Genomic DNA, 21,912 nt, shown 5'->3' with positions numbered 1-21,912 from the left:
CATTTAACTTGTGGACTATGTAAACACAATATATATCAATATCTATATATCTATATATCTATCTATATAAACTACTAGCTTTTCCTTTTGGTGTTTGCGCCTTCTTCATATCCCAGCCTTAGATGGTGGCCCTTGGGTGGGGGACCGAAGCCCTGTGTGGCAGGGCTTGAACTAGCAAGCAAGCGGCACCCATCTTTATGTGGTGGCCTGGGGGCAGGTTGCGCGAGCTAGTCCTGAACTGTGCTCTACACGTTCTGTTGTATCTCAGGGACCCAGAAGTCTACCTGGAGACTCAAATACTGTACTACCACAACCACAAGGACCTGTAGATGCCCTCACTGTTGGCCTTTTTTCTAATTCTATTCTCAGGAACAATGCCAGAAACTTTTGGAGTAAGTCAGCTCCAATCCCAGCTACCACTTCTAACTTAGCTTGCCACTAGTAAGGGGTGAAACACTCAAGATACGTAATAGTTACTCACATTTATTGAGCACTTGCCGTGTGCCACAAAATCTACGTGCATTATATATTAACAACTACTTGTTGCTGGTATTATTATTTCCATTTTGTGGGTGGGAAAACAAAGAGGTTTAAATATGTGCCAAAAGTTACACAGCTATTAATTAGCAGTACAGAATGTTAAATCCAGGCACCTAATTCCTGAGTTTGTGTTAACTCATGGTTTGTTGTAAAAATTAAATGAGATAATCCATGAAAGTGCTCAGAACAATCTTTGACACAATGAGTGTGCAACCATTTTTGAAACATCCCAGGTAGAACTTCCAGTGTGGGGCTCTGTGAGGAAGCCATTCGGCTCAAATAAATATTTTCTTTAAAATGTCCAGTACTTTGTAATAGGCTTATTCAAATTTTTGTATTTTTCAAAACAAGTATTTCAGCCAGCCTGGTAGGAATTAACCCTAGTTTGGTGGGGGGTCAGTTAACACTCTTTAAGTAGCCTTGAACCTACAGAGATCAGGGAGGAGTCCAAGTTTCCTTGTTATGATATTGGAAGAGGTCCACATTCCTGGCATAGTTATTTTTCTGGCTACAACTTAACTAGGGCACTTCCTTCTGGACCTCAGGATCTATAATTATCTAAACTGTACACAACCTTTGGTGCGGGCTAAGGAAAGTTTTGTGCTTGTTGTGTACCATCACAGGCGGCTTTTTAGAAATGACCTCAGCTCTTGTCTCCTCCATGGTTTGGCAGCCATACAGACTGCTGTAGTCGTCATTTTGCTCCGGTCTTGACCACTACTGACTTGAGCTCTCAGTATCACCTTAACTCTGGATTTTCCTCAGTGGGTTTTATTATCCTACCTTGGCTCTGGGGACTACATAAAAAGATGGGCTGTTAACCTCTTCTCTCAAATATTGAGTTCCCTGGCACTACATACCTTAATATTGCAGCTGTTTCTATGACTGTATCCCTAAATGCAAATGACTGCTGTCTAGGGTAGAATTTTAAGTTTGGCAGACTGAATTCTGCTGGGCAAAGTAGTTGGTACCTAGTCTAAATACTGCATCCTCTTTAGCAAGTGCCAGTCATGAGGAAAGGTGTCCGCTTCTGAGTTTGGAAAAGGTATGCTCAATATTGCTCAGTCAGCGGCCGACTCTTTGCGACCCCATGGACTATACAGTCCATGGAGTTCTCCAGGCCAGAATACTGGAGTGGGTATCCTTTCCTTCTCCAGGGGACCTTCCCAACCCAGGGATCAAACCCAGGTTTCCCACATTGCAGGTGGATTCTTTACCAGCTGAGTCACAAGGGAAGTCCAAGAATACTGGAGTGGGTAGCCTATCCCTTCTCCAGCGGATTTTCCCAACCCAGGAATTGAACCAGGGTTTCCTGCATTGCAGGCGGATTCTTTACCAACTGAACTATCAGGGAAGCCCCAGTCATGAGAAAAGGTGTCTACTTCCGAGTTTAGAAAAGGAAAGCGAAGTTGAAATAGCTCTTGGGACCACAGGCGAGCCTCATTAGGGTTGTGAGCATGGACCCTCACAAAGCTGGCATCAGTTCTTTCTCAATGTTGTCATTAACTTGTGAAGGCCAGATAAGGGATCTCTGCTTGGAGAGCCTAAGTGGAGGAGCACCCTCCCTTGGAAAAAGACAATCACTAGAAGTTCCTGTCTGAAAACTTCCATCCAGGTCTTAGATCACTTCGTTTGCTAGAATGAAATCAAGAGAAGAGCAGGAAAGGGCAGTAAAGATAAAATTAATTTATTTGCCCTCATGACTCCGCGGGCCGCACTGGGACCCCACAGTCCCACGCGCAGACCTTGCAGCAGTGGGCTGGAGAGTTGAAGTGTCTGGAGTGCCTGCTCCCTCGTCCACAGCTGCCTGGAGCCGGGTCCCTCCTGACCCCATCATCCTGCTCCCACATGCAAGGGGTATGCAGGTTCACCTGCAACAAACCCGGGCCTGCATCCGCTACAAGGACAGGATCTGAGGGTGACTGAGTACGGATCCCTGTGGGCTCGGGTGGGTGGTGAGCGGGAAGGCAGGCAGGAGGGTATGGCTTCAGTGCAGAGCACTGCTGTTCTGCTCTTCAAAGGCCATCTTGCCCAGGAGTTGGCTGTCCAACTCCACCCCACTCACAGGTAGCTGGAAGAAGTTCATTTCAGCTGCTAAGGCTGCCATGGCAGAAGGGTCCTGGCCAAACTGAGCTCGCAACATCATGTCCATTTTCTCCAGCCTCCTCTTGAGCCGCTTGGCCTCCCGCTCCCGGATGAGCCGGGCCTGCCGCTTCTCGGGGGTCTCGTTGGCTCGCTTCAGCCTCATGGCCTCCCGGTCTCGTTGCAGCCGGCGTGCCCGCTGCTCATCCGTCTCCTGCATGCGCTGCAGGCGCTTGGCTTCTCGGTCCCTCATGCGCCTCACCTCCCGCTCCTCGGGGGTCTCATTGTCCCGCCGGCTCTTCTTGGCTGTGCGCTCTCGTTCCAGTCGCTGCAGGCGGACTTCCAAAGGCTCATTCTGCCGACGCAAGGCCCATTTGCGGACACTGGGGGTCTGGGCTTCCAGCAGCTTCCGGTAGGCAGCACAGTTGTTGCATACAAGCAGAATTCCAGCAGGGTACACTGGAGGACTAAAGGCAATGTCCTTCCCCTCAGCACTGGAGGGGCCCTCACTGTGGGCTGGTGGTAGGGATTCCATATTAAGGACTTCGGGGAGTTTCTCACTGGAAAGCAAAAATTTTGTATGGTTAATGCCATGGTCTAACAAGGCCCTGATTTATTCTGTCCTGCCAGGCCAGTCGCTCCAAGTTCACCACTAGGGGTCAGCTTGAGTACTTGGGAGACCTCCTCCACCTTTCCACTCTTGCCCTTCTTTGGGCCAGTGTCTACCAAGTCTTGAAGCCCACCTGGGGTTAGGGACTGAGCCAACCGCCACAGCAAGCCACCAGAAATCAGAGGAGGAGCCCTTACGACGTACAGTTCCGTTCAAGACAAACTGCTGGTGTCTGCAGGAGCTGTGCAAGGCAGTCCTCCTTGAGGTGGGAGCTGCCACAGGGGAGGTCCAGTCCACTGGCTTCATGTCCCCCTGGCTGACCCTGCCTTGTACACTAACTAGCAAACAGGATGCGGACAGTGCACACAGCCCGTCTTCCTAGACACGGAGGAGACTGTCCTCATGTGAGGGTCCTCACAGCCCCTCTAACTTCTTTCTCCATGCTTTATCACGAAGGTTCTTGGACTTCCCCACGTCCCTTTCCAGATGAAGATATTCTGATTGAGGAAACACATGAGAGTTCATTTCCCTTTGGGGGTGTTTTAACGGAATGGACGTATTTATTAGCCTCCTTCCTTGTATTTCCAGAGTCAAGAGTCAGTTGCCTTTGCAATGCCAAGCCTTTGACTGGGAAAGGAGAACCCACACCCAATAATCTGCTCCCAGCATAGAGGTTTAGGTGCCCGGCTAACCTGTTAAATGTGGCATGGCTAGTGAAACGGGCTCCACACACAGCACAGTTAGACCGCTGGTCCTCCGAATGGATTAAGAGGTGGCGACCCAGTGACCCTGGGGAGCTGAGGGCCCGGCCACAGACGGGACACATGTAGCTCTTGGCGCTCACCACGGCTGCAGTGTGCTGGAAAAGAGAGCCTCATCTGTCAACTCACACCAGCTCCAGGACAAGTTCTACCCACTGAGGAACTACTTTCTGGGAAATGTCCCCTCTTTCCTTAGTCTTAGAACAAGAACTCTTCTCCGTATTTAGCACCCAGAAAAGGAACAGGCTCATGTTAAAGGGCCTTCAGAAGGGCAAGGCCATCCACACCACTGCTCAGATTTCACTGATTTGAGTTCTGACTATGTTCTGGGATGTGGGGCTGGCTTGGGGAACAATGAGATGCCACATCCCTCTTCAGAGCCTGAGAAGAATTTTTGCTCAGGATAATTTCTCACGGTCTGTTTGCCCCATGGTGTGTAAAGTGCACTTTACCGTCTTGAGCCACCAGGGAAGCCCAATAAGTGCACTTTAAAGGAGCATTGAAGGCCAAGTTTAGAAGCTGGCTGGGAAGACTGGTACCCAAAAGGTATTTAAATGCACAGCTTTTCCTTCCATCTTTTAATATCAGTCTTCTGAAGAAATGCTTCCCCTCATAAACCTGTGATCTTTATGGTAAAACCCAGGCTGCCATGTGCGCTGATGCCTGTTCACTACAGATCACAAGACACATGTGTTCTGCGACTGGATCGGGGGAAAAAAGGTTGTCTTGCTCTGATGCATTGGTTTACACTAATTTTCTCCAGTATTTCAGAAACATCTGTTAGCTCATTTTTTTCTTCTTTGAAACAAAGCCCATTTCTCTCTCACTATATAAAATATACATTAATTACTTTAGGAAAAAAATGATACTTAATTCTCACAGCACGTCTGCCTGAGAACCCAGAACATAATTCACTCAATGTATCCCACTTATTCTCTAAGAGTGGAATCTGGGTGGAAGCAAAAACAACCCAAGGTTCTTTCTGGGGCTGGAGGCAAAGGCTAAACAAGTCACTGGCACCCATTTTCCGGAACATGTGGCTCCCTAAGCCATACCTGGTACACGTGAGCAATCAGCTGCTCCCGACTCCCACAGTCGAGCTGGCAGAGGGGACATTGGCAGAGTCCAAGTAACGGGTCAGAATGCAAATTCTCCGTGACCTGCAACACAACAAGTAGGCAATTCACTAAGATGGTTTACCAGTCTCTTCCCTGCCCCTGCTACTTTTAAAAGGGTATCCTGTTAAAAGGAACACAACCTCTTATCATACATTATTCTCAGGTTCCCATCATAAGTCAAAGGAAAGAGTGACAGGGGAAAGGGAATTAAATTTGTTCCCATCTTCATTTTCTCCAAGGCTTCCTGCCATGAAGACATAGAATTACTCCAGAGAGCTTATCTAATTTTTCCCCCCTAAGGTAAACACTGTAGGGAGAAAATTAGCTTTCCCTCCTGCCATGCCCCTTGCAGGAATCCTCAAGAGACAATTTAGTGAAAAGATGGCACCTTATTTAACACTGTGACTGAAATTTGCAAGCGTATTCAAGCATACATCTCAGGAAGTCAGCTAATAGTTTTGCAAAGATGGATGTTCTGCCGGAAAGAAGTGGGGAGCTTTGGGAGCAGGAGCTGCATGTGGGTAAAGTGATATGTGGGTGGGTGGAAAAGGAAGGCTGGGTGTGATGAGAACTGTGTGCCTGAGGTCGGGTACCTGGTGCTGTGAAAGAAGAGAGGCTGCATCTGAAAACCCGGGAGACCCTCAGAGGCAAGAGTTGCCTTCAGGTGGAAGAGAGGCATCTGGACAGAGCAGAAGGGGAAGGGGTGCCCAGACTCAGGATCCATTTGTCACTTGCCTCATGCTCTACCACTTTCTTTCCACCAACAGGCTGTTCTGCATTTTCTAACTCTTTTTCCACTTTGACCACTCCTCCATCTTCCTCTGACGTATGGGAAGAGACTTCATCTTGTGTGGTCTCCTCTTCGTCTCCCTCACTGTCACCTGGAACACACAAACTGGTCATTTATTCTGATTTTTGCATGAGTATATCTTGTGTTGCTTTCCACCCAAGAGTTTGCAGCTAAAATGGAAAACACCCCCAGATCTTCCATAATACAGTTAGTATCAGAGCTTTTTTTGAGTACAAATCATGTTAAGTGGAAGCCAGCTCTAACTGTTCCTTATGTTGTCATATATACATAAAAGAGAAAATCAGAGGTAAAACTGCATTGGAAAATGGTTATTAGGCCTTGTATATTACCATAAAAACGATAATTTCTTACACACGGTTCCCAAATATCTCACACTTCAAATCACACCTCCCATGTACCTCACACCATGCTTATTCTGACAACACACCACTTTCAACTTACCAACACTTATCACTGATTTTAGTTTCTCCGTGGTGTCATACTCTGTTCTGAGACCCTCTAGTCTTTTCTCTCCCAACAAACCCCAAGGCGCACTTGTAGAAACACCAACAAGTTTTTCTCTCTTCTTATCAATAAAGGAGGTAGTAGGAAATTAGGTAAAAATGTCACTTTCTAGGGGAAAAGCTGCTCAGGACAGTGCAGGAGTTAGTACAGCAACCGACCTCTGGCATTCTGCAGTGGCGGCGTCTGACTCACGGTGTCCTCACCCTGCTAGGAACTCAGCAGTCTAGGCTAAATAAGTCCATTATTCCTGGTGGTTCCTTGGATTATCTGATGGATAACTGCTTAACTGGAGGGAACAGGACATTCTTTACTTCGGGATGAAACATCATTTCTAATGACTAAAGTAAGAATTGAGTTTGTTTTAGTTTAGGAGTAGGATGTGGCTGTGTAGAGGTCTGCCTGTGGCTAGAGGATCTGCAAGGTTTGTGTGAGCTGATTTTTTTTTTCCTATTATAAAACAGGAAAAGAAATGATTTTGTTTTCCTTTTTAAACACAGTAATGTAAGGAGTTCTTTCTGAAAGGAAAAAAAAAGTGCTAGTACATTGAAGATCCCGAGAGGAAGCCAAACCTGGGGAAGCTGTCAAGACTCTAGTCCTGTCCCAACACCACCTGGATCTTGGACTTCTGGGCCTGAATGTCAGTGAGAGGAATACAGGATGGAGCTTCACCAGGCTCTCTGCATTGGCAGTGGGACTCGGCTATCTTAGCTAACGATGCTTATCTTCTACTATCCCTTAAGTAATTTCTAAATCTACCAGTAACTGGGCAAAACTGGTCACATTCCCTTTCTTCCAAAGAAAATCTACCCACATCACCTGCTAGTAGTTACTTGTGTCTCTGTTAGATATTCCACTTGGTTAGTGGCCTGGATTTGAGCCCTGGAAAGATTCGTAGTACGCATGCACTACTCAGTCCAAAGGTTTAGTTTGAATCCACTTCAGTAAATAAGGATCGGCACAGATTAAATGATACAATGTTTTCTCATCAGCTTATTTAGAATACCTGTAGTCTAAGACAATACTGTATCAAACGCTTTTTGTAATTTCTCAAAAATTCAAATATATCTACTAGAAAGGTTAAAAAAAAAAAAAAAAAGTCTGCCATGTAAAGGGATGATACAACTCTTCCAGAACGGAAACCTGCCAGACTTCCATAGATTTGGCATTCCCACCTACTACTAAAACCAGGGCTCCTGCAGACTTTCGAGAAATATTTGGGTTTATTTTTCTGTACCTGAGCAATGACTTGCTAAATTACTATTTTTATTGCTAACATGTTAGTTTAAATAGAAAATGTAGTGCCTAGAATAGTGCAGAACTCTCTCCCTCTTCTCTCCTTTCCAACCGCAAATGTGGAGAAAAATCAGAAATGTCAATCTGAATTGATACTAATAACAACCAATATCAGAAGGATCAAATTAATAAAGTGAGGGTATCATCCTAGAAAATAACACATCTCAAAGTGTATTTGTTCAAGCAAGTCGTGGAACAGATGATCCCTGAGGCTCAGCCAGTTACCAGCCACTGTCTTTTCAATCTCTTCATCAAAGGATCTACTCAGGACGTGGGGTGGGAAGGCCTGCACATTACCATTTTATGTGCCATGTAATCTCACTAATAAGCAAATCCTCTTACAGAGCATTAAAACTGGGTCTTCAGGCAAAACCTTCATGAATACCACGCTTGTCTTTTATTAATTATGAATAAATAGATTCTAAGGGATAGGGATTTTCTTTTCTTCTCATTTGACCTAGCCCAGGGGCTCCTTGCACACTAAACATCCCTAAACATCCCTATGCTCCATCAGAGTTATCACAAACCTATCTGTGTATGGCACTATGCCAAGTACTGCAGTCCTTGAGTTAAAAAAAAAAAAACATAATGTCAAACCTATTCTCTCTCTGAACAACCATATGCCCATATACCTTAGAACACCTGTGGGAACACTGAGGATCCACAAGTCTCCTTCAGGTCTTCCTCCCAACCCCCATGCACAATCCCCAGAGCACACACACTCTGATAATTCTTCTCCCATTGCCCTGAGTCATTACCAGAAGGTGCAGAACTCACTGCTACTGGAGTCCTGATCTCTTAGTTGTTGGATAGCTTGTCGCTGACTGCCAAGGTCTCCAGGAAAATCAGTTTTCATCATCGCCTGGCGGGCTTGCTCTTCTAGCCCAGCAAATACTTGATCCCCTGGTGGTCACAAGGAAAAATAGTCAGGCCACCAGCTGGGCGGTACATCCCCAGGCAAGCTGGTTGGAAAGGCAGACCATTCAAAGGTAGGAGACAGGCAGGTACCCTGTGGTGGGGTCATTCATCTCCAAGTCAGCTGGTGGCCTCCAGTGGTTTCTGGGCACAGCTACTCTTCCTGGGCAAGAAGCCAGATGCTCTAGAAAGAAGCATTTGCTTCTCTTAAATCCTTCTACTCTTGACTCCTTTTAGAGGTGATAAATTGATATTATAACGTTCCATCAGGAATGGAGAGACAGAGACAAGAGGCAGCGCGATGGGATGAAGATAGGGCAACAAATCTGGGCACAATTTTGAATCTTAGTGTATTAGCTACATGGCCCTGACTGCCTACTTCTGACTATATAAGCAAGTGCTTCAAACGATCCATCTAAAAACAGTATCTCTGACCCCATCTTTCATCCACTCTCCTTACAAGACATACTATGGAAGTTTTCCCTTGACTCTCTCACATCTATAAGAATTAGTCACGAGCAAATAAAAAATTGGTTGAATGATTGATTTAAAGGAAAATGGATAATATGTAACTCACTTCTGCTGAGGAACAAACTTCCTGAAACATGCCAACCAGTTCGCAACAGGATAATATTTCATCTAGTCTCCTTGGTTTAGTGTGGTCTTTTTTTTCTCTCTTCGTATGGGGTATCCAAAAGCCCTGGAACCATCCTTGACTGTGCATTTACCCAAAGGAACTCCGCCTGGTGTCTGTGTGGTTATTGAAGAGTTAACATTTAAGTGCTCTTTTATTTCCAAGAGGCCAGGCATAAGGAAAAAAAAGAATTGGGTTTCTCAAGGTTTCCATTATCTCAGTCAGAGTGGAAACTACAATCCCCATTCTCCAGCCACCAAGGAAGAATAATAAAAGCCCTAGTGAAATGTCTGACAATAGGCCAGGTGCTTTCTTAATGAAGAGAAGGGAAATTAAACAGACTCAGGTTCTGAGGCTGATACAATGATTTAGGGGAAACGACCGGGTCAAATGACTTGAACAACTAGTCTTCAGGCAGTGAAAAAATTGATGTGAAGTATGACTTCCCAGGTGGCTCAGTGGTAAAGAACCCGCCTGCCAATGCAGGAAGCAACAGAGACACAGGTTCAATCCCTGGGTCAGGTAGATCCCCCAGAGGAAGAAGTGGCAACCCACTCCAGTATTCTTGCTAGGATAATTCCATGGACAGAGGAGCCTGGTGGGCTACAGCTCATGGGGTCGCAAAGAGCTGGACACGACTGAGTGACTGAGAACACACACGGGCTTTGTGTGATTCACTTAGGCATTTATTCAGCAAATATTCAGTGAACATGTCCTATTTAAGTGCTGAATGCTAATAATAGTGATTATTTTGCACTTCCGAGTTCCAGGCTGTGTTAAGTGCTTTATAGTTGCCTTGTTGTTGTTCAGTCGCTAAGTCGTGTTTGACTCTTCGCGATCCCATGAACTGAAGCACGCCAGGCTTCCCTGTCCATCATCTTCCAGAGTTTGCTCAAACTCATGTCCATTGAGTCGGTGATGCCATCCAACCATCTCATCCTCTTTCGCCCCCTTCTCCTCCTTTATAGTTGCTACTTCACCTTAATTCTCTGCAAGACCCTTTGTCGTGGGAATTACTATCCATATTTTACTTGGGAGAAAAACTAAGATCTACGGTGGCAACAAAGATTCAAACTCCAGTCTATCCAACCCTTGATAACCATATTTTTCAACTCCTTTCTAGCATAGTTGTAAACAGAAGTTTAAGTGGTTCATTAGAGTGATTTTACCAAAAACAAATGCTTGTCTCTGTGTGATAAGAATAGCTCTGATCCTACTGTCAGTGTTACTTTCCTTCCAGGAGAAACTGATATATATGATGCAAATATCAAAATAATATTCTCAAGGCCAGTAATGACGAAAGGAACCATCATTTTTCTGGTTCTGACGCCATGTGATGAGTTACCGTGCCTGGCTTAGGGTAATATTATGCTTCCCTGAATGATACTGTGAGTGGGAACAGAGATGCTAAAAGTCTAAGTGCACTTCTAGATACACAGCCCTCAAGTAAAGGAAAAATAAGCTGCTTCAAGTCAACCTTCATAATATTCAGGATGACACACTGGATATAAATTATAGCTAGGGAGAGCAGAAAGTGAACTCTGTGTTACAGGGCCTCCTCTCTCCTCTCTGTAGGAGTGAAATACTGAATTTCTCCTTGTTGGTTCCTCTGTAACCACAAGACCATGGCCAACTGGAACAGTTAATGAACTCTGGGTAAATGCCTGTTTTTGGACCTGGTGGCCGTGGCAGGCATGACACTAAGGAATAAGTTATGTACTAGCATGTAATTATCAAGGGCAGACCATCCACATCAAAGACATCTCTAAAGAAGCCTATCCAGAAACCAGCTAGGTGTTTAACACACCAAGAATCTACACTTTCCCCTCCTTTCTTAACAGGGACTCACCACTGAATTAGAAGGACATCTAAAAGGATATGTACTTTTCAAGATCAGCTAGTAATTCAGTCTAGTCTTCATTAACTTGGGCTAAAAATTTACTTCTCTTGACGTTATCTAAATATTTAGGCCTTCACAGAACAGAGAAGAGTCTGTTTAATACAGCTGTCCTATCCAGGACTTTTGGGAGCATTCTCACCTAGGATAGTTGGGCTATATTAATTCTGTTATCCTCTTTTTCGGCAGTTTGGAAAGAAAAGCTATGGTCCCATATTTTATTCCACTCCTGACTTGGGAAAAAGGCTAAGGTAAACTTTACTCCTCAGGGATATTCCTATTTTAAATATCAACATAAAGCAAGCTATATAAAAACTATAAAAAAGGATTCTTTCATAAGAAGGTAGTGATACTTGCTAAAAGTATGTCATGTTAACTCAGGTATAATATGATCTATACAGATACTAGTGATTAAGAAGTGTTATACAATTGCCTGCTTTTACAGTGTAGAATTACTATTTCCTTCTGTCTTGAGACTATTGGAGTCGGTTAAAAAAATCCTCTGGTTTCTAGATATCAATGTAAAGTAACCATCTTATTTAATTAACATGGGTATGTGTTTATTGATAGTTGAGAAAAAGTCATCTAAGCTCAACAGTAAAAAGGAAGGTGCTACCTCTCATTTTTATGGTATGAAATCTAGATACTGTTGGTCTGATTTGGCTAAGGTCTTTTAGACTAGATAAGAATAAAGTCACACAAGTAAGTCTGTAGAACAGATGAGAAGCCTGAGATGAAAGTTACTGGAAAGAAAAAGATTTTACAATTCTCTTTCTTGAGTCTTTGGTCCAGTTAAATAAATGCAATATCTGGTGGAATGAAATTAAGTAAAGCAGTTGAGACATTTTCTAGGCGAACAGATGTCAAATTCAGAATAAAATAAATTAGTGTTGGGAGTGAGGCGCTTAGGATTCTTTTTCTAGCTGACAGTCTCCGTAACTGAGGTGCTACCACATGTTGGGAACAGAACCATTATCTTACAAGGATGCTGACAATGAATGAAGACAAAACAAATTGTACTTTTTAGAAGATGAGGGACTTTAAAGCCTTTTTTCCTACGTCTCTGTAAAAGTTAAAAACTTTAATTGAAGTTGGAAGTTTTCAGTCTCATATATAATTTGAAAACAAAAGTCTCTTAAGAAAAAGTGTTCCTTTACTTAAGAGGTTTGCTTGGTACAAACACATCAGATGAAAGTGTGCAAAGGACTGTATTTGCAACCACTCTAGAAACAGTTTACAGAAGTTTGTACTCAGAAGGGGGTGAGATGAGGAAGGAGGGAGGGAAGAGATCTAACAGAGATCTCCAGCTATCAGCAGTTCCTCTGTAACTAACAATAATTCTGGACTTCTATTCCAAAAACTCTGCATCAAGTCTATTAACCAACTGGGCAAAACATAAGAGTGCCTAGATGTTTCTGGGAGGAGAGATCATGATGATAGTTTAGATCCAGAGACAATCCTGAGGAAAGCCAAGTAAGTATATGCCAGGGTACCCTGCCTGTTGGCTTCTAAAGTAGATCTGACAGATGCTGCTGGGCTACAGCAGTGCGATTCTTTTTTTTTTTTTTTAGTGCGATTCTTAATGTATTCTTTTAGGCGGGCTTTGAGCTTCGTGCCACACAATCCTCTTCTTCCCAGAAGGCAGATCTGATGGAGCTCAGCCATTACTCTGCTCAAATGCTGATTGGCTTTGACATTTAAGCAAAGCTTCTACAGACCTTCCCGTCTCCCAGAATTTGAATCCATTCCATTTATTTTAAATAGCGAAGAGGCATTAAATTCAATATATTTGATTGGTTCTATTTTGCCACAAGGGGATAGAAGGCTCACGTGGTCAGAAGACTGAAATTACTAATTTCCACTTGTCATTATCATGGGCAATGAGAAAATAACCTTTCAAAAAAGGGAGGATCAGCTTCAGTCCCCAAATAGTAAATAAGCAGAAGGTCCCCAGAGACTAGCAAATCTCAGGGTCTTTCTTCTTTCTTAGTCCATCGTGTGAGACGAATTCACAATTTCCCGCCCAAAGGTCTCAATGAAAACAGCCCCTCCCTGAAGGTCTCCTTTTTAGCTATACCCGAACCTTGCTTTCATAGCCCTCTTAATGGTTACCAGTGCAGAGTCTGCAAAGTCCCACCTGCTCCACCACTGTACTACACGATATTCACTAGCTCAACTCTAGACAACTGCATTTCTGCAGCTGTGGATATGGTATTCCCTTCTTCTCTATGGCCTGTGTTCCAACTCCAGTAGCTGCTCACCCTAGATTTGAGTGACTACGGTGGAAAGAGATGCGGCTATGGATTTATGCTATGTGGGTGTAGGAATCTGCCACACAAGCATTTACTGGCTCCCCTGGACTGATCACAGTCATATATCATCTCTGCGAGCTACATTCCTCCAAGTCTCTTTGGACAGGTGGCTTTTATAGGTAAATCCCAACTCCAGTGGCTGCCTTATTTGTGAACTCATCACTCTACTAAGAGTTCCCTTCCTACCCTGCCTTCTTGGGGAAACATCTGTGTCTTTATCAATATTCATCTTCAAACCAGAGCAGAGGAGACAATCCTTCTGAACTTCTGTGTTCAATTACCTATGCTACAGATACTTCATCTTATCTCTCTTGACAATCCTCACATTTAGGGCCACTAAATTTCAGTTTCGGCAGCAATTTCTAAATTGTTCCTGAACCACTCATTTTTATATTAAGCAGCCTTCCAGATCCACTTACTACAGAATACACTCTGAGAAGCATCCAACTTGCTCTGTTTTATACAACTCTTCTGGGACTTGAATAGAAGAATTAATTGTATATGAATGTTTGCCACCCTAATCTCATTTAATTTATAACATACTGAAGTCCTCTTAATTCCTCTGTACCTATGGTTTTCTCTCCTACTCTTGAAATTATCCAATAAAATAAAATAAGGTACACACTGTCTGGCATACAGTATCTTTTTAATAAATTTTAGTCCTTTTAACTCCTTAACTAATCTAACCTCTCAAATGTATGAGTTCTTTCCTTAAAAAAAAAAAAAAAAACTTTCAAATGTTCTAAGGCTGAATTCCCTTCAAATGTTGCTGTGCTTTAGTCAGTCTTCCACAACAATGGGGGGCTACTTGTCTGTCTTTTACGTTTGAATGAAGATGTTTATCTGCTCAGAACAAAGGAAACTGGTTAATTGCCTCAAATCTGCATAAATATGTTAATGCTAATTTAATAAGGCCCTTTTGAACACCCACTCTGAGGAGTGCTGCTTCCTTGATGGCTCAGTGGTTAAAAAAAAAAAAATTCATTTGCCAAGCAGGAGATGGGTTCAATCCCTAAGTCAGGAAGTTACCCTGGAGGAGGAAATGGCAACCCATTCATTTTCTTGCCTGTGAAATCCCATGGACAGAGGATCCTGGTGGGCTACAGTCCATGGGGTCACAAAACGATAGTTGGATATGACTTGGTAACTAAACAACAACAAATCTGAGCAGTGTTAAAAGTAGAAAGGGACAGCAGGAATTATATATGGGACATAGTGTCTGGCCCTCCAGAAGTTTACAATCCAATTACTGAACTAAAACAAACATATGAACCTGCTGAAAAATAATGCAAGGCAGTAAAGCATAGCTATTTCCTGTTACCAGTCTCTCCTTCATGTGATCCATCCCGCATACTACTTTGTAGTCTAAATGTCACTCCACTCTCCCTGCTTAAAAACCTTACAGTATCTCCTTACAGTCACAATGAAGTATGAACTTGGCCTGCCCTTCAGGCCTCTACAGTGTAGAGTTAAACATCTCTAACCTCATGGTCTGTGGTTTCTGGACAAATGAAACTTTTGCTTCATACAAAGTCTCCTTGTTCCCTGAACATATCATATGCATTCCCTCTTTGTATATTTGTTCATGCAGTTTCCCCTACCTGATTTTACCTCTCCTTTCCTCTGTTTTAAAAAACCCCACCTTCTACCTTCTAAAGCGCAGTTCAAGGTCATGTTGTGGGGCCTCTTCCATCAAGCATTCCCCAGCTACTTCAGTTCATGGAGTTCTCTCCCTCCTCTTAACTTCTATAGTACACACAGTGTACAGCACCCTTATTTGACACTTAGCGTAGATTATCTTGCTATATGCTCATCTACCTCTCTATATATCTGTGGCTACATTTTAGTCTTACATATCATTTTATTGTTTTACAGCCTTGGCATCTAGCACAAGGCTTTGCACAGAGTAGGAACCCTATACATGTCTGTTAATGTGAATACTAAGGATGAATCAAGAACACCTATTCCTAAGACAGGTTTCCAAGACTTACCCTAGCACAGACACACTTTAAATCCCTCACATTTGACACCTTTGACTCTTTTTTGCTTCAAGAATTAGTGTGAGCCAATCACCTAAATTCAGATTACTCTTCCATTCCAACCCTCAGCATTCCCACGTTTCAGAAGAAAAAAGCCCCATACTCACAGTGAACTTTATTTGGATTTGTCTGTTTCCGACGGGACATGTTTCCCTGATCCAAGATCTCTGGCTTTTCCCAGTTTCACAACTGGATGTTACCACCTCCTTGCAAGGTGCTGACCTACAAAAAAAAAAAAGATAATGTTAGCATGTGTCATTCAGCCCGGAAATTATACATGATTAAAAGAGAAAAGACTTTTTAAAATACTTTTTGAGCATGTAAAACTCACCATTTATAAATTACTGTACTACTTAAAGAGTGAAATGAATAAATCTCTAGCATAACATTAAGGTCCCGAGAAGTTTGAGAGGGGACTCTAAAGGATTCATTCTACTCTAAACCCACCTGCGGAATCCAGAATACTGTTAAGTAATCATGTTCAAGGTCACGGAGTAGAAAGGAAAGTGAAAAACTCAGGCAACCAGCATTAGACACACTGTGGGCTCACCCCACAAATTGTGAAAGGAAGCAAAGGAAGCTCAAGAGGGTGGCAGCTCACATGTCACATGCCCTCTGGAAGTCAAGCCCTGCAATCTGCACCAATGGGAGCCTCCAGATGTTTTTTCAAGAGGTTATCTCTCCTGGAGGGAACAAAGGCACCACATTCCTGTGAAACAGGAAATATCTCAAAACTCTTGGGCACCTGTCAATGAAAACATGGGAAGCAGAGCCTCTATCTAGTGATGCAGGCACAGTGTCAGGCACTAAAGCAAGTCAGACTTCCAATGCTGAAGACAGGCTTTCACCAGAAGAGCTGGGCGCCATCCCCATTGTGGAGGACTAATTCAATACCCCAATGTGAAGCATCACCCTGGCCCTGCTCACATGCTCCCAGGTGGTGGTCAAAGTTAATAACTTTAGTGCCTCTTCTCAATCCAGCCTCTGTGTAGCAAAGAGTGGGAAGAACAAAGAGAAAAAGTCCCCAAATGAGAAGTGTTGCAGAGACATGCACCTGCTTCCCTGAAATAGGAGGAAACAGATACTTACGCCTACAGTTCCTGGTTAGTTTTAAGAAAGGCTTTCCCAGCATTAAGTGTTGTTAGAGGGTCTGAAATGGATTAGTACAGGAAGCTGTGAATTTTCTTTGAAAGACAGAGTGAATAAGCAGACACAGATTGAAAAGAGAGATATTCTCTTTGCTACCAAAGATAAGAATGTGGACCTGATCACCCTCTAACTTTTCTTTCAGTTCCTGCCTTCTCAAATTGTACTCACACTGAATAAGCAAATACAAAATTGTAGTTTACTGCCTTAAGAGGCATTATGAGAGGTTACTTACTACCATCTATACTCTGCACTCAAGTTAGTGAAGACTTGCCTCCTGTTGTGCCAACTAACTCCTCTAAGTAGCCAGAAAGGACCTCAGACCTGTAATCAGATCCTGCCTCCCCTTACCAAAAGAAGAAAGAAACCGCAAATGGCAAAGACAGGCCTCCACAGGAAGTGGCAAAGGAAGCAGCTTTCAGGCAGTCTTCTATCATATCTGCATATCAAACACAGTTCTTTTTCAGACCTTTAATTAAAAAAAAAAACAAAAAAACTCCAAATGTATACAGTAAAAATCAACTTTAAGGTAGAATGCTGAGTGCTAATGCTAATGAAATGTGTCCTCTAAGTTTTGTCTGTGGAGATGATTTCTTTTTAATCAAGTAGTTACGTCATAAACTGAAGTGGTGAATGAATATTACACTTTGGGTCTTTTTCTATAGTCTGTGAAATCACAAAACAGAAAGTTGAATGAAATGCAGGTTGCCTATCATTTTTTTTCCCCAAATTTGCAGAGCTATAGCTCTCTATTGTATAAGGAAGAAATGAAATCTTAACTAATATTTACATTTTGTTCCCATTAAGATCTGAAATTGAAACTATGAGATAAAGGCAATAAAGATCCTTCAAAAGAAGGCTAAATAATTTGAGACAGGCTATATTCAGATCACCTTGGTGAGGCAACAATACTAAATACTAAACAATACTAAAGCTACAAGTCGGAAACAGAGATCAGTATTTGCATATTTAAATCGCCAGTGTCCACTGCATCTCACAATCCTCCTAGTGGCCAAATGGGGAACCAACCAGATGGTACCCGATGGGACTGACTTCACACCTGAGGGATTAAAGGGAAAACAGAAGCAAATATTCTTACCTCCCTCAAAAGAAAAGAAAGCCTGTAGGGTTTTGGACTCTTAAAAATAAATGTTATTTAATTAATTAACAATTAAAAAAACTAGCACTGGAGGTACATTCTTGACTGCACAACAAGATCTCAGAGATTAGCCAATTGTTTTACAGCAGTAAACGCTAATAAAATCCATAGACACAGTGCCCTAAAGTTCACTAACTCAGTTTAACTTTCAACACTGACTCAGTTCCCAAGTAGTAATCCGAAACCCACACAAAAATGTAAATGGACAGTCTGAACATCACCATCCGGAAGAAAAAGAGGATGGGAAGAAAGGTAACCGGTGAGATTCAGGTTTACAAGGGATCCTATTTAAAAAGGGAGGCAGCTTTGTCCATCTTTAGAACAAGGTTAAGAATCCTTGGGAGGGGGGCCAACAACTCCTCTTAACACTGTCCCTGGTCTCTCACAGGTGTTAGGCTGCAGGTTCCAGGACACGCCACAGACTTCGGCAAGGAAAAAACGGGTGAAATCCAAGCTTTAAGAAAAGAAGGTTCACTCCCACCTCCAGATCTGGTGTAGTTCCCACGGAGCAAAGTAAACTCGCCTGAATCCCAGTGGTCTGTACCTGCCAGAAAGGAGAGGACAAGAAAGCTGGTCACGTAGCCGCCTCCCGGTTCACCCTGTTCCCGCTTCTGTTTGGTCCGGAGCTTGTGTATACTCAGCCGAGACGGTCCCTCTGACTTCCTGAGGCAGGAGCACAGGTAGATTCCCGGGAATTACCAGCCAAGAGCCAGAGGTCTTCCGAGGCGGCTCAGACAAACGCTCAGACAATACAGTCTTCTCAGAAATCTAAATTTAGAAGCCTTTCTGGAGACGGCGGCTCCGGACTGATACCCGGGTCTGCACCCTCACGCCCATCCTCTCCCTCCCCCAGCCCAGCCTGTCAGACGCCGGGGCCGTCCCGGCGGTGCCCGGCTGAGACCGACCTAGGCCCACGCGGGGAGGGCGGCGGCGCGGACACCCCTCCCGTGCCGGAGATCGCCAGAGGGACGGGAAAGAGGAACGGCCGCGGTGGGGAGTCAGCCGGGTCCTGCCGCGTCGCTGGAGCCGGGGGCAAGAGGACGATCAGAGCCTGGACGGCCCCCGCCCCCCAGGCCAGAGTGAGCCCCTGGCCCCTTCCCCAGACGCAGACTGACAAAAGGACCGACAGCCGGCGACCAAGGGAGGGGGCGAGGAGCCCCTGCATCATCAGCCTGGTCCCGGATGGAAAGAGTCGGGGGTCTTTTTACCCGGCGCCTCGGCGCTCCGCGGCGCTCCGGGTCCCTGGGCCCCGCCTCCGGACAGACAGACCGCCGGACAATGGGCCCCGGGCCGCAGCTCGGACCCGCCGGGCCGGGCCTCTCCGCGACTGGGCCCTGGCGGGCAGAGGGCAGCTCCGGGTCGTGCGGGTGGTGGGGAGCCGAGGGGCGGCGCTGCAGACGGACAAAGCCAAGAGCAGACAGACAGACTGAGGGGGAAAAGATGGCGACGCGGGTGGCGGGAGCGCGCTGCTCGCGCACCCGCAGCGAGTGGAGCGCGTGCACGAGCCTCTCCTCTCCCCCCTCCCCCCTTCTTCAGCTTGGTCCCCCTCCCCGCTCCCCAGGCGCGCGACCGGAGGCATGGGCGGGGCTTATGGGGAGGGGGTCCGGGGAGGCGGGATCTAAGAGAGCATCCAATCACAGACATTCGAGAGGGGCCTCGTCTGCCTCCTGGCGCTGCGGAGACCACCCAGCCTCGCACTCTCCAAGGTCTTTCTCTGGTCCTGTCAGCTCCTCAGTTCCCCTTATCGTCTCCTGAACCTTTTAACTTCACTCGACTGTCAGCTCTGATCCTGGTTTCCTACCCCACCTTCGAGTTCAGCCACAAAACCCACATCCCCCAACCACAGTTCCACCACAGGCTCCCCTCTCCCTAGCCCAACCTTAGCCTCCCCGTTTCCCCAAGCCCAAACCCTCTTCCCTCCATTCCCCCACATCTCACGGTTTCTTCGGGCCCCTAAGGTATTAAAAGTGACCGAGACCTAGGGGCTTCGGACCACTGTGGGAGGGGCTAGGTTCAGCTGTCAGAAACTCGGAGGAGAAAAATCTTTAATTCCTTTTAGACGTGTAAGTCTCGAACATGATTCTCGACTAATAACAGTAGCTGTACACTGGCGGCACAGGATTCAGAGAAGGGTAACTTGTGGCACTGTTGCCACTTAAGGGACATTTGGGACAATTGAGAGTGGTTAGACTCATTTCCTAATAAAACACTTATTTCCCCTCTCATCGTTCCCTTCTGTTTCCTCACCACTTCCTTACCTCTCATTCTGTCATCCCTCTCATTGTAGAATGCGTAAGTCTGCCTTTGACATGGCTCACTTGGAGAAGTAGGGCATGCGGTGGAAAGAAGGTGGAATCTGATATTGGTAGATCCAGCTTTGAGTGTGCTGCTTACAAGCCTGGTTACTTTGGGCAAGTCACTTCTCTATTTTGAACCCCTGCTTCCTAAAATGTGAAATGGATAATAGTGTAATAATTACTAGTCTCTACTGTCGTAGGGTTGGTGTGCTGATTAAGTAAAATAAATACATGAAAGCGTTATGCATGTATCCCATATGATCACTGACCCCACAAAGACGAGGCTAAAGAGAACGCTAACCTTTGCTTATAAAGCAACAAGTCCTGGCATTTGCATAAAGCACTGTTGCAAAATGGCTTTTCCAGAAATCTCTAAAGAGATGATATCATTGTCTCCATCTTGTGTTTAATGTGAGAGGATCTTGTTCCTTCACAATTCTTTGGTAAATGGCTTATTCATTCATTGTGGTTGGGATTTGAGGTAGAAATTATTATTCTTGAACTTCAGTTAAATTTCATTTTAAAATAAAAATTTAAAATTTCCTTTAAAATTTTCATTTCTGGATAGGTAACTAGAAAATGGAATATTCTCATCCAACCAGAAGGTTTCTAGACAGTCTAAGAATGTAAGCTGGAATAAACACTGGCTTTTGTACTTAACAGTAATTCTTGATGAGTTTAGTCTGAGGGATACAAATATGACTGTATATGTCACTTTAAAATTGACATAGTTGACATTTTCAACATGAAAATAGCTAGCAGGTAGAGCATTAGGAAAGAGCCTCCAGGGAAATTTCTTGGGTTCATCATATAATAATGTGTAATACTGGGTGGTTGGTTTCATCTACTTGAACTGCAAGTAAAATAGAGTCATAATAATGCTATTTTTAAAACCTTCATGTACCCTAGAAATGGGCTTACCTGGTGGCTCAGACAGTAAAGAATCCGCCTGCATTGCAGGAGACATGGATTCAATCCCTAGCTTGGGAAGATCGCCTGGAGAAGAAAATGGCAACCCACTCCAGTATTCTTGCCTCGGAATCCCATGGACAGAGAAGCCTGGTGGGCTATAGTTCCATGGGATCACAAAGAGTCGGACACAACTGAGCAACTAATACACACACACACAGACACACATACACACATACACACATACAGCCTAGAAATGCCTCTGAGGTGTTATGATTCAGGGTCATAGTCAAATAAGGGAAAAATTATTAAATAAGAAATTAGTTTATTTTTTCTCTGCTCTCACCTAAACATGTTCTGGATTTAGAAGACTTTTCCATTAATCTTGGGTTTTATTTCAGCTTCATTTTTTACTTTAACTTTCCCAGTCTACTTATGAACTAATGCTATTATTTTGCCACTTTAACTATATTAACTTCCCTTGAAATATCCTCTGGTTTATATTTATTGGCTCCTGCAAAAACCTTGTTAGGGCTTTACATTACAATAATATTGGTAGGATAACTTAAAGAATTTCATTAAAAAGTTTATTATGATTTATAATTTATAACTCATATACCATGAAATTCACCCTTTTAAAGTAAAGCTCAGTGGATTTTAGTATGTTCACAAGGTTGTGAAATATCACAAGTATTTAATTCCAAAACATTTAATCACCTTGAACAGAAACCCCAGACAGTTGTCAATCCCTCTTTTTCCTCCTTCGAGCCTCCTTCAATCACTAATCTTTGGGTCTCTATGGATTTACCTATTCTGAACATTTCACATAAATGGAATATACAACAATGGGCCTTTGTGGCTGGCTCCTCTCACTTAGCATGAAGT

General features: G+C 44.1%; 1 protein-coding gene across 8 annotated transcripts; it reads right to left on the bottom strand.

Moving 5' to 3' along the window:
• Positions 1-505: 505 nt before the first annotated feature.
• Positions 506-19,292, bottom strand: ZNF821 (zinc finger protein 821). Of its 8 annotated transcripts, none has more exons than XM_061138874.1 (10): positions 19,030-19,274; positions 18,303-18,365; positions 17,014-17,131; positions 15,624-15,738; positions 8,728-8,864; positions 8,497-8,622; positions 5,847-5,992; positions 5,049-5,153; positions 3,925-4,091; positions 506-3,182 (listed from the first exon to the last, which is right to left on the bottom strand). In XM_061138874.1, the coding sequence occupies exons 5-10, from the start codon at positions 8,741-8,743 to the stop codon at positions 2,528-2,530; spliced, it is 1,215 nt and encodes a 404-aa protein (XP_060994857.1). In that variant the 5' UTR covers positions 8,744-8,864; positions 15,624-15,738; positions 17,014-17,131; positions 18,303-18,365; positions 19,030-19,274; the 3' UTR covers positions 506-2,527. The 8 variants fall into 8 exon arrangements, with proteins under 8 accessions (XP_060994857.1, XP_060994858.1, XP_060994853.1 ...); XM_061138875.1 differs by having other exon boundaries at positions 8,728-8,818; XM_061138870.1 differs by lacking the exon at positions 8,728-8,864 and having other exon boundaries at positions 19,030-19,276.
• Between the last annotated feature and the right edge of the window lie 2,620 nt (positions 19,293-21,912).

Source organism: Dama dama, chromosome 4 (assembly GCF_033118175.1).
Source record: "Dama dama isolate Ldn47 chromosome 4, ASM3311817v1, whole genome shotgun sequence".
NCBI lineage: Eukaryota > Metazoa > Chordata > Mammalia > Artiodactyla > Cervidae > Dama > Dama dama.
Note: the sequence above shows the minus strand (reverse complement) of the source record. Positions and strands in the feature narration are given on the sequence as shown.

What these genes read in the sequence shown, in the direction of transcription:
- ZNF821 (XM_061138870.1), bottom strand. Translation starts at nt 15,663, where the DNA reads ATGTCCCGTCGGAAACAGACAAATCCAAATAAAGTTCACT. An exon ending in AGATCAGGACTCCAGTAGCA is followed by an intron (nt 5,993 to 8,496) that starts GTGAGTTCTGCA and finishes TGTGTGTTCCAG; the next exon opens with GTGACAGTGAGGGAGACGAA. An exon ending in AGAAAGTGGTAGAGCATGAG is followed by an intron (nt 5,154 to 5,846) that starts GCAAGTGACAAA and finishes GTTGTGTTGCAG; the next exon opens with GTCACGGAGAATTTGCATTC.